Source organism: Pseudorasbora parva, chromosome 17, assembly GCF_024679245.1.
Source record: "Pseudorasbora parva isolate DD20220531a chromosome 17, ASM2467924v1, whole genome shotgun sequence".
Classification (NCBI taxonomy): domain Eukaryota; kingdom Metazoa; phylum Chordata; class Actinopteri; order Cypriniformes; family Gobionidae; genus Pseudorasbora; species Pseudorasbora parva.
The window spans coordinates 32,114,920-32,127,027 of NC_090188.1; the positions used below are offsets into that span (position 1 = coordinate 32,114,920).

The 12,108-nt window shown below is 46.6% G+C and overlaps 2 protein-coding genes and 1 long non-coding RNA gene across 6 annotated transcripts in view; 1 reads left to right on the forward strand and 2 right to left on the reverse strand.

Annotated features, from left to right (window-relative positions):
* The window catches only part of prkg1a (protein kinase cGMP-dependent 1a), a 175,315-nt gene that overhangs the window by 141,989 nt on the left and 21,218 nt on the right, over window positions 1-12,108 (forward strand). The window lies entirely within an intron of this gene.
* LOC137045371 (uncharacterized) overlaps window positions 1-12,108 on the reverse strand; it is a 141,150-nt gene that overhangs the window by 15,155 nt on the left and 113,887 nt on the right. The gene's annotated exons all lie outside the window — the stretch shown is intronic.
* Window positions 1,467-6,187, reverse strand: LOC137045556 (uncharacterized). Its single transcript, XM_067422263.1, has one exon. The coding sequence runs from the start codon at window positions 5,790-5,792 to the stop codon at window positions 1,467-1,469; it is 4,326 nt and encodes a 1,441-aa protein (XP_067278364.1). The 5' UTR covers window positions 5,793-6,187.

A 12,108-nucleotide genomic window follows, 5' to 3' on the forward strand; every position in this document is an offset into this window, starting at 1 on the left:
CGTTTTCATGGAAATCGAATGTAAAGAGTTTTATCTTTAAAAACAGATTAGCTTGTAACACTAGTCTATGGGGCACAGAGTAGTGAAAATAAACCGCTAGTTAATACCACTAACAAGGCTAAAAATAGCCTCACACTAACACAGTAGCATAATGAGGGTCCCTACATGCAAACCGAAGCATTGAGAACTTTGTAAGAGTACAAACAGTTTAATAAGAAGACACTTTTTAAACATAGTGCCTTACGCGTTCACGGACAGGCGCCATCTTGGAAAACAGTCTCGACTCATCGAGCGACGAGAGCTCTGCTAAGTGATGAACTGTGGCTTAGAATCTCATATGGTTCGTTGTTTCTGGAAGAAAACACTGAACGTGACAGAGAAAATAAATAAATAAAAATAAAAATGTCCATGTTATTACATTTCACAAACTTAATTCCTATCGACCAGCTCACTTAGAACAGCGCTCGTAGATCGATTCATCGAGACTGTTTTTCGAGATGGCGCCTGTCCGTGAACGCGTAAGGCACTATGTTTACAACGTATCTTCTTATTAAACTGTTTGTACTCTTACAAAGTTCTCAATGCTTCGGTTTGCATGTAGGGACCCTCATTATGCTCCCGTGTTAGTGTGAGGCTATTTTGAGCCTTGTTAGTGGTATTAACTAGCGGTTTAATTTTACTACCCTGTGTCTACCCTGTGCCCCATTGACTAGTGTTATAAGCTAATCTGTTTTTAAAGATAAAACTCTTTACATTCGATTTTCAAGAAAACGCATCCCAGAGAACGATCTACTCGGTAACCATCTGTTATTACCCCTAGGTTCATTTCTCACTGGAGTTGTCCTTTAACTAATTCAAAATTAATTCAAAACCCATAACCACAATTACATAATACTTAATCAATTAGTTAATAGTCATGTGCCCCAACAAGTAAAGTCATAACATAATGATACCTTTATAAATCATTAGCTAATGATTCATTAAAGCAGACAACTGGAAGCTGAAATGCATGGCTTTGACCCCTTGTGGTAATTAACAGGTTAATTTATAATAGTTAATATAATATGTTATTAAGGAATTAATACTGTGGTTCGGGTCAAGGATGTAAGGAAGAAGGCGGGGTCGGCGTTACTGGGACTCGTCACTTTTATTACTCTTTTACTTTCAAACAAAACACGTGCTCGAGGGCACATCAACTCATTAAACTTCACACACAGGTTTCAACACTCTGCACTGCTATCACTCTCCAGACAGGCTGCGCTCCGAGTCCCAGTCCAAACTCTCTCTCCCTCGTCTCTCTCTGCTGTGGCTTATAAGCCGTCTCTCCACGCCAACTACTGCAATCAGAGACAGGTGTTAGTCATTTGCACTTAACCCACTTACGCCCCGCTCGGCTCCGCCTCCTCTCTCCCTCTGCCGATCCCGCAAAACCACGCCTCCCCTGCCACATACCCCCACCGCCCGACTCAGGCCGGGGAGCCATCCGGCCTGCAGCCTCCCCCCCCCCCCCCCCCCCTCCGGGAGAGGAAGTCAGCCACAGCCATCTGAGCACCCGGCCTGTGGACCACCTTGAATTTAAATGGCTGTAAAGCTAGATACCACCGGGTGATCCGCGCGTTGGTATCCTTCATGCGGTGGAGCCACTGCAGAGGGGCGTGGTCCGAACAGAGGGTGAACTCCCGCCCCAGGAGGTAGTAGCGAAGGGTGAGGACGGCCCACCTGATGGCTAAACATTCTTTCTCTATGGTGCTGTACACCGCCTCCCTCTTAGAGAGCTTACGGCTGATGTACAGCACCGGCCGTTCCTCACCCTCCACCTCCTGGGACAGGACGGCGCCCAACCCCCTGTCCGACGCGTCGGTCTGCAGAATAAAAGGGAGAGAAAAATTAGGAGCCTGTAAGAGCGGACCACCACACAGAGCAGCCTTTATCTGGGTAAAAGCCTGCTGGCACCGCTCCGTCCACTGAACCGTATCTGGTACCTCTTTTTTAGTTAGATCAGTCAGCGGGCTAGCGAGGTCCGAATAATTAGGCACAAACCGTCTATAATATCCCGCTAGCCCCAGGAACTGTCTAACCTCCTTTTTGGTCTTGGGTCTCGGAGAAGTCGCAACTGCCGCTGTCTTATCAATTTGGGGACGCACCTGCCCATGACCCAAGTGGAAGCCCAGATACTTTACTTCTACCCGCCCAATCGCACACTTCTTCGGGTTGGCGGTTAGCCCCGCCCTCCTCAGCGACTTCAGTACAGCACGCAGATGCTGCATATGGCGCTGCCAGTCCGTACTGTAGATGATAATGTCATCTAGATAGGCAGCGGCATATGCAGCGTGCGGCCGGAGAATCCTGTCCATCAGTCGCTGGAAGGTTGCTGGGGCCCCGAACAACCCGAACGGAAGCGTGACAAATTGGTGCAATCCGAACGGCGTGGTAAAAGCGGTCTTTTCTTTAGACATTGGAGACAAGGGGATCTGCCAATATCCCTTCGTTAAGTCCAGCGTCGAATAAAAGCGAGCGGTCCCTAGCCGATCAAGCAATTCGTCCACCCTTGGCATTGGATACGCATCGAATTTTGACACCGCGTTGACTTTCCGATAATCTACACAGAATCGCACGGAGCCGTCCGTTTTGGGCACCAAAACTATCGGGCTCGCCCAATCACTGTTAGATTCTTCTATTACCCCCATGTCCAGCATCGCCTCTAATTCGTCCTGCACTACCTTCTTTTTATGTTCCGGTAGTCTATATGGCCGACTGCGAACCACCACGCCCGGCTCCGTCTCAACGTGGTGTTGGATGAGGTCAGTCCGCCCCGGTAGGGGCGAGAACACGTCGGCAAACTCGGCCTGTAGCTGTTTCACGTCAGTGAGCTGCGAGGGTGAGAGGTGATCCCCCCCCGGGGCCAGAGCGAGAGAATGAGGCTTTTGGACCGCCTCCGGCCCGAGATCCTCCTCCCCGCCCACTACCGTCGCTAGCATCACTGACTCCGCCTCTGACCATTTTTTTAAGAGGTTGAGGTGGTAGATTTGACGTGCCCCGTCCCTATCTGACCGGCTCACCTCATAGTTGAGTTCTCCGACTCGCCGCGTGACCACAAAGGGTCCTTGCCACTTTGCGAGCAATTTCGAGCTGGACGTGGGCAGCAATACAAGCACTTTATCTCCCTGTGAAAATTGTCGCAGCTTCGCACCTCTGTTGTAGAGCTGTTTCTGTCTGTCCTGAGCCTGGAGCAAATTCTCCATGGATAGCCGCCCCAACGTGTGGAGTTTTGCTCTTAGGTCCAGGACATACTGAATTTCGTTCTTACTCGCTGAAGGCCCGTCCTCCCAAGCTTCTCTAAGGACGTCCAGCACCCCCCGCGGCTGGCGCCCATAGAGCAGCTCGAAGGGGGAAAACCCCGTGGAGGCTTGGGGGACCTCGCGAACAGCGAACAACAGAGGCTCAAGCCATTTATCCCAATTCTTGGCGTCTTCGTGAACGAACTTACGAATCATGGTTTTTAACGTGCGATTAAAACGTTCCACCAGACCATCTGTCTGTGGGTGATAGACGCTGGTACGGATCGCCTTAATGCCCAATAATTCGTATAGTTCGCGGATCGTCCGTGACATAAACGCCGTGCCTTGATCGGTGAGAATCTCTTTCGGGATTCCCACCCGGGAGATTAATGAAAACAGAGCGCTCGCCACACTTTTCGCCGAAATCGTGCGGAGAGGAACTGCTTCGGGATATCGCGTTGCGTAGTCCACGAGCACCAACGCAAAGCGATGTCCCCGTGCGGACCGTTCCAATGGCCCGATGAGGTCCATACCAATTCTTTCGAAGGGGGCCTGCATTAATGGGAGAGGGCACAACGGTGCTTTTGGGGTGGCCGGTGGGTTCACCAACTGACATTCCCGACAAGACGCACACCACCGGCGTACATTCTCGTGAATGCCCGGCCAAAAGAATCGGGCCATGAGACGGTTTAATGTGGCCGTTTGACCTAAATGCCCCGCCATTGGATTAGAATGAGCCGTCTGGAAAAGCATTTCCCGGCGGCTTTTTGGTATTAACAATTGCGTTGTATCTTGCTTTGACTGGGTGTCTTGGACCACCCGATACAAGCGGTTATTTATTACTGAGAAGTACGGATAGGAGAGCGGTTGTTCAGGGTGGACGCGGTGGCCGTCGATGGAGCGGACCTGAGCAAAGGCATTTTTGAGCGTCTCGTCCCGGGACTGTTCCAAGGGAAAGTCATCGCGCTCTGAGAAGATGGGCGGACCCATTGCGCTCGGTTCCCCTGGAACTGCCCCCGGCGGTCCCGAATCCACCTCGCCCGCCTGCGCAACCGCTATCCTCCCACCTCCGTTCTTCCCCCAAGAGGCATCCACACATAAGTGCCCTAATAATTTATTAAACGCTGGCCAATTCGTCCCCAGAATTATGGGATGCCGGAGGCGCGGGTTAACTGCAACCTCAACACTATGCGTTTGACCCCTAAATTGGATATCCACGGGCACCAACGGATAGTCCACCACTTCCCCGTGCACACACCTCACCTTAACCATGCGGCTGTTATCCAATGCCCTAGGTGAAATCAGGCTTTGATGGATGGAGGTTTGGTTACACCCCGAATCCACCAAAGCCTGATAGGTACCCCCCTTGATACTCACGGGTATCTGGTACAGGCCAGCTTGATCGGGGGCGGCTTGTGGCGCGTCGGGGACCCGGACCAGCGTCCCCACATCCATCATCGGACACCGATCAATAAAGTGTCCCGGGTCCCCACAGCGCCAACAAGCCGGCCCAGGCCTCCCCGCCGCCCTAGTGGCTGGAAGTGGGTCCAGCCCTTGGCGTGGAGAGAGGGACGGAGATAAGGACCCCGGGAAGGGATCGAGGCTCCCTCCTCCCCGGGCCGCCGGCCGGGGAGTCGCCGCTGTCTCGGCCGCGGGCCCCGTTCTCCACCTCGGCGCCGGCCGGGGCGGCACTCCAGCTCTGGACCTGGGAGCGGGGACAGGTTTAGAGAGAGACGGGGCGGGGTTAGGAGGAGAGAGAGAGAGAGAAGAGAGAGAGAGAGAAGCCGCTGGCAAGGGCTCGCCGACCCCGTGGCACGCCACCATCTGGTCTTCCGCCAACTGGATGGCCTGGTCCAGCGACGCCGGGCGGTGGCACTGGACCCACTGCGCGGTCTTCTTCGGAAGCCGCGCGACGAACTGCTCCAGCACCACGCGATCGATGATCCCCTCGGCGTCGCATTCTCCGGCCATCAGCCACTTGCGGCACGAGTCCCGGAGCTGGTGCGCGAAGATGAAGGGCCGGCCGGACTCTTCGAGCGCCAGTGTCCGGAACCGCTGGCGGTGCTGTTCCGGTGTCCGGCCGACCCGCTGCAGGATGGCGCGCTTGAGGTCGTCGTAGACCAGGAGGTTCTTGACTGGCAGTTGGTGGGCGGCTACCTGCGCCTCTCCCGATAGCAGGGGCAGGAGCCGCATTGGCCAGTCCTCCTTGGGCCAGTCCCGAGCGGCGGCGGACCTCTCGAAGAGGTCGATGAACGCCTCCGGGTCGTCCATCGGTCCCATCTTCGAGAGCGCGATGGTGGCGGCTGAGTCGCTGGTGGGTTTGGGACTGGCCTGAACCTCCCGGTCCATCCAGCTCCGGAACAGCTCGCGGTCCTCATGCTGGGCCTGGAGGAGCGCCTCAAATCTTTTTTGCTGCTCCTCCCTGACGGCCCGCAGATCTTGATGAGTCTCCTGGTGGAGGCCCGCGAGCGATTGCACTAGGTCCGCAAGTGGGTGGCGGGATGGAGTTTCCATGGCGGCGTGCACACTTCTTCCTCCCGGGTTTCGGCACCAGTGTGGTTCGGGTCAAGGATGTAAGGAAGAAGGCGGGGTCGGCGTTACTGGGACTCGTCACTTTTATTACTCTTTTACTTTCAAACAAAACACGTGCTCGAGGGCACATCAACTCATTAAACTTCACACACAGGTTTCAACACTCTGCACTGCTATCACTCTCCAGACAGGCTGCGCTCCGAGTCCCAGTCCAAACTCTCTCTCCCTCGTCTCTCTCTGCTGTGGCTTATAAGCCGTCTCTCCACGCCAACTACTGCAATCAGAGACAGGTGTTAGTCATTTGCACTTAACCCACTTACGCCCCGCTCGGCTCCGCCTCCTCTCTCCCTCTGCCGATCCCGCAAAACCACGCCTCCCCTGCCACAAATACATTAAGACACATTTAACTAATAACAATTTAATGATTACTTAATCTATTAATCATGTAGAATCTTCATTAGTTGCTGATGCAGTAATCATTAATAAATCGGTTAGTTCACCATTAATAATACATTAAAGCAGAAAAATAATGTCCTCAACTACTGTCGTAAGCTCTGTCATCCTACATCAGGGGATGCCATCGCGCGTGCATTTGTTGACATGAATACCCTGATAGCCCTGAACTAATAATGTGCGGGTCGTCTCATAACCCGCGTACCCTATGTGATTCGCGGACCCGTATGTCTATTTAATGGTCTCGGGTGCGGGGCGGGTTGTAAAAATATATACAGTGGTGCGTGGCCAAATAACTTCATAAAAGCGTCCCCGCGGATTGGTGCAGCACTAACAGTTCCCCTGAACACTGCAGGAGTTCACATGCAGGTGTTCTTCTGGCGTCGCGTGTGAAATGTCTTTATCCCAGGTACAGTCAGTGGCATATGTTTCAGCATGTCATATGAATATAAATTCATGGGTTTTATTTTTTTCAAACGCCAAATAATCACGATGCTCTCGTTGACAAGCCAGCGTCATTATAGCAGTCTATTGGTTACCGTTTTACAGAATCTATATGATACTTCAGTTCAATGTTTGAGTGGTAGGTAATCACCGTAACAAGCATGACAGCATCGGTCGGGCACGCCTCCTTCAGCTCACGCCGACGAGCAAACGCTGGTCATATGTTGATCCTCGTCCTGCCTTTAATCCCATCACTTTTTCGTTTCCTCTTATTGCTTTCCTCCAACAAAACCTTTTCTTTCTTATTTGTCTCTACTGCTTCGGACATGACTATATTATCCGACGAACAAAGTTGGGCTCGCACGTCCGAATTTAAGGAAGTGTGGGTGTTGGTGGAAGTGACGTATATGCCGTAAAGCTGTCGAATTTTGTAGTTCTTTTTGTTCTCGGGTTACTACCCGAAACCCGAAGTTTAAAAGTATGATTAAAAACGATACAGACCCCATCAGGCTATGGCAGACGTGTCATTCAACCTATTGTAAGTCGATGCATCATCACAAGAGTCTTGAAAATATATTATGAAGGTTGAAAAGTTACCTAGTGCTGCTTTAACTCATGATTATGCAATGCATAATCAGATGGCATTGCATGAGAAACCGTTAAATACTGCCACATGGGCTCAGGAGAACTTTGGAAAACCATCGTCACTTAAAATCAAGGAATGTTACTTGAATCTAAATATGTCACCTACACAAGGAGAAAGCTATACATCAGTTCAATGCAGAGATGCCGGCGAGTTCTCTGTCTTTTTGGATCATCTGGGATGAGCTCGAGCCCAGTGTGCAGTGATGTCAGAGGAGTCCAGGTTTCAGCTTGATTTGGAAAAAAACAAGGACCATCCAGACTTTCATCAGCAACAGGTGCAAAAGCAAACATCAGTCATGGTATGAGGGGTGCATCAGTGCAAACGGCATGAGTGACGACGCGCATATGTGTGAAGGTGCTATTTATGTGGCGGGGTATATTGGGATTGTACAGAGACTTACACTGCCATCAAGATTACATCTTTCCTGGGAGGCAAGACAATGCCAGGCAAAATTCTGTATATCCTGTAATGGTTTCATTGTCGTGGTCAAACTTGCAAAACTGCAACAAATAGTATCCTCAATTTCTAAATGATTAAAAAGTGTAATTAAAAGGAAAGATGATGTGACCATGGTAAATATGCACCTGTCCCAACTTTTTTGAGTGTGTTGCAGCCATCAAAATGTTTATATTTACAAAAAAGATTCAAGAGAATTAACAAATCAGAGATTGTTGATTTTATTGTATTTTACAAAATTGTCTGGAAATAGGGTTGTTCACGAAGCAAAATTCCTTCCTTTTATTTGATGTATAGAAAGTTCAAAAGAGCAGCATTGATTTCAAATAACACTGAACAGTGAAATGTGGTAGGGCACATCACATGTTAGTCTGACGGTCTTAAGTGGGTGATAGTAAAATACAGTCTAGAAGTATGGCAGCCATTACAATGCAATTGTCAAAGGGCAGCTCAAGGACTGTTTACTGTAACTCTAGAACTGTAAAGAAGGAAAGGCTACATGCAGAAGACATGCCATATAAGAACCAGCAACTGTTCATAATCAGAAGAAACATGATGAGAAAGTGATGCAATTACTGTATGGCGGTGAGAAAATAGTGAGAAAATAATCCGCTCAGAGAAATGTGAAACCTTATCACATTTCACAGAGATATCAGACAGAGAGAGAAAGAGGGATTCTGGGATAGCTCAGAAACTCATTTCCCACTTCTAAAATCCCTTCAGTGTCAAATCTGAACCGAAATAGAAACTTTTCTTCCTCTTATCTGCTCATCTGCAATGTAAATGATTGCTGATGAATACGAAGTGGTGCCGTAGTCTGTGTGACTGTCATAGATGAAAGCTTATTAAGACACATCTACAGCTGTCACCTCCTGCACTGTGTCCCCAGTGATCTAAACCACAAACCTGTAAATACATCTCCAGCTGCCACACCGACAGATACAGAACACTCTAATGAGATGAGTGCGTTCAACTCTCATAAATGTGTCATTTCTGCGTCACTAGTGGCACCAAAAAAAAAAGAAATTATATATATATATATATATATATATATATATATATATATATATATGCCTGTTACCTGCTACCTATACCTGTTAACAATTAAGTAAGCCAGACACTCCCTGTCCACCACTGTTCAACTAAACAGGTACCGTTGCTTGAGCTAATGTAATGTTTGACCCATTTGGACCACTTAAAAAAAAAAAAAACAGGTTGTGTTTAGGGATGCACCGGAAAAAAAAATATTGGCCGAAAACCAAAAAAGAGGAAACCAAGGCCGAAAACCGAAACACAGAAAGAAATGATGCCAATTATTAGTAACTGTAACCAGTAGTACCATTGCATTTATGGCTATGACTGTGTAACTTTACTAAAAATCAAGGCATTGCAATTGCAATAATTAATATTAAAGTTTCAAAGAATAAATAAATTAAAAACTATGCATACATTTATTTAGCAGATTGCAACATTGCACAGTATGAAATAAAATTCTAACTAAAATGTTTAACTTGACCTTACTCATGCTTACATTAAATAATAATGTACTGGCCTGCAGAAAGGTACAGAAATTAAGTAATTAAATGTAAAACAACTGCATATTTAACTGTTTAAATTAAAGATTAATCCTTATTAAACTTACAAAAGCTATTCAATCAAGAGCATTGAGTGATGTCCCTAATCTTTTGTTTGACATTAAACAGAGCGGTAAAGTTTACTGCCCCTTTAAGACCTAATGAAAGGATACGTCGTCTTTCTCGACTGTATACAGTTAAATTAAAGGCCCACTGAAGTGCCTTGAAACGCGCCACATTATTAAATGTGTTGAAGTAATTTCCCCTAAAATGGCTCCAGCTGTTCGCAGCGCCACCTCTAAATATACATTATCAATACAGCATCAAATCAATGTGCCTGTACTGACACACAAACACACACACACACACACACACAATCCTGTTGAAAGAAAATGTTTATAACTTGCTCCTCCAAAATATCCCAAAGTGGCTAAAAAATATTTAGATCTAATGACATGTGCTTTAGTATGCTGATACACACCACCTCTTTCTTTCGGTAGTCCCACAGTGATGCCTGCCCATCAACCACTGTAGATAATGCCAGTATATTGCAGCCTAAACCATCACTGATCCACACGAGTGCTTCTGGGCAGCCCGGGTGCTAAGCCTCTGTGGGCCTTCTCCACACCATAACTCCAACGGATGTGGGAAAGACAGTCATCAGAAAACAATACATGTTTCACATTGTCCACAGCTCAAGATTTGCACTGTTGGCACCAATGAAACTGACATTTGGCATTGGCACAAGTGACCAAAGGTTTGGCTATAGCAGCCTGAACATGAATATTAACTCTGTGGAGCTCCTGACTAACAGTTTTGGTGGGAACGAGAGAGTCGAGGTGTACATTTATTTCTGCAGTGAGTTGTGCAGCTGTTTTTTGGATACAATCCAGGTTAGTACCTGGACATCCCCAGACAGCTTTCTGTTGAATCCACAGTTAGGATTCAATACCCACCCAGTTGGATGTGGTTTGTTCATGTCTTATGTTGTGGTATGCAAGCATTATCCTGGATGCCATAGCTCTCGATACACCACAAAGTCCTGGTCACAGATGAGCCAACAAACATTTGCCCTCTTTTGAACTCTGATATGTAGCCCATTATGTTGTGTGATCTGCAATATTTTATGCACAGCTGAGCTATTGGTCTGCTTATTCAACTTTTACAACTCTGCTCTTACTGCTTACATCTAAAATCAGTGACGACTTGCCACCAGGCTGTCACATAAACACTTCCAATTCTAAAGCCTCAAAGCCACCTGGGTCAAAAATGAGATAACGATAGCTCTCTGCACATAGTATACATTCATCAAATACTTTCACTTCAAACCTGCTAAATCCCAGCCAAACACATTCAGAAGTACCGGCACTTGGGTAAAAACCTATACATAGGAGCCTGACAGTAATGCTCATTTTAAAGAAAACCATCAAGAGTGTGTCTATATAATGTGTGTGTGTGTGTATATACATGCATACACAATCACACATAGGAACATTATTATTATTAACCATCCATAATATAAATAATTTGTACTTATCCTGTATACATTTTAAATAATGCATGTACACTCTAAAGCCTGCCATTGCAAAATAAATGCTGTCCATAAAGAAGCCATCAATCTCCATATTGCCACCTTGTGGTCAATCAACAATCCACACTGTAGTTGACCTGTAATGAATTCCAGCACCCATGAGCCAGGAGCAGCATCACACATGCTTATTCAGCAGTGCCTTTTTAAAACACATTTTAAAATTATTTTTGCTGATTACTGGGAATACAATATCAGTAAATTGTCCACCAGAAATGTGAAATCCATGACGATTTTGCTAGCTTTCATGTGTGCATGAGCACAAAGAAACATTTTCCTTAAACATTCAGATTTTGGTAGAATATAAAATAAAAATCAAATTCATTTTAGACGGAGGGCTGATTTAGCCGAAAAATAATGCAGGTCAGATTTATATATTTTTTAAATTGTTTTATTAATTAATCAAGTCAATAAAATGTTATCTAATATATATATATTTTTTTAAATAACAAAACCTTTTCAACTATTTTACTTTTTTACATGCTATAAAAGTGGTGTTCAACATTTAACATCCCTAGCTTTCAGCTGAGGAATTAATTTCTTCTGTTTACAGTTTTAGCAAGCAGTTTTGGCTTGTATCCATGCCTCTTTCCCAAACTGCGCTCTTGCAAGGTGTTACTCTTGTTTGTGCATCGCTCAATGCCAGCGTTCTGCTGCCTGCACACACACCGCTGACCCTGCCAACCTAATAACTGATCATGTGAAAGGGAATTAATAATAAGTGAAGCACACTTTGTGTGCCCCTGCTGGTTTTTAGGACCCTTGGCAGTGTGCATGGAAAATCATAACCTCTCTGTGACACTGGAAAGCAGTTTTTGCCAAGCCAAATAGCAGCTCAATCGTGTCATTGGCCAAGGCTCAAGCAAAGGGATTTGATTGGTCAGTTCTGCATCATAAGCACTATATGACTGTTTCAGTTCACAAGATAATTTTGTTGTTGTTGCAATGTTACAGTACATATGTCATTTGGACCTCTAATGAATGAGATTGCAAATATCAGTGGTGAACAAAAACATTTTTATGACTTACTGGTTAAAACCTGGTTGGTTATACACAGTCATTTTATGGAAAGTCCAGGTTCATTTTCACCCACCCCTTATGAAAGTTACTGAAGTGCTTTTAAACATTGTTCATTGG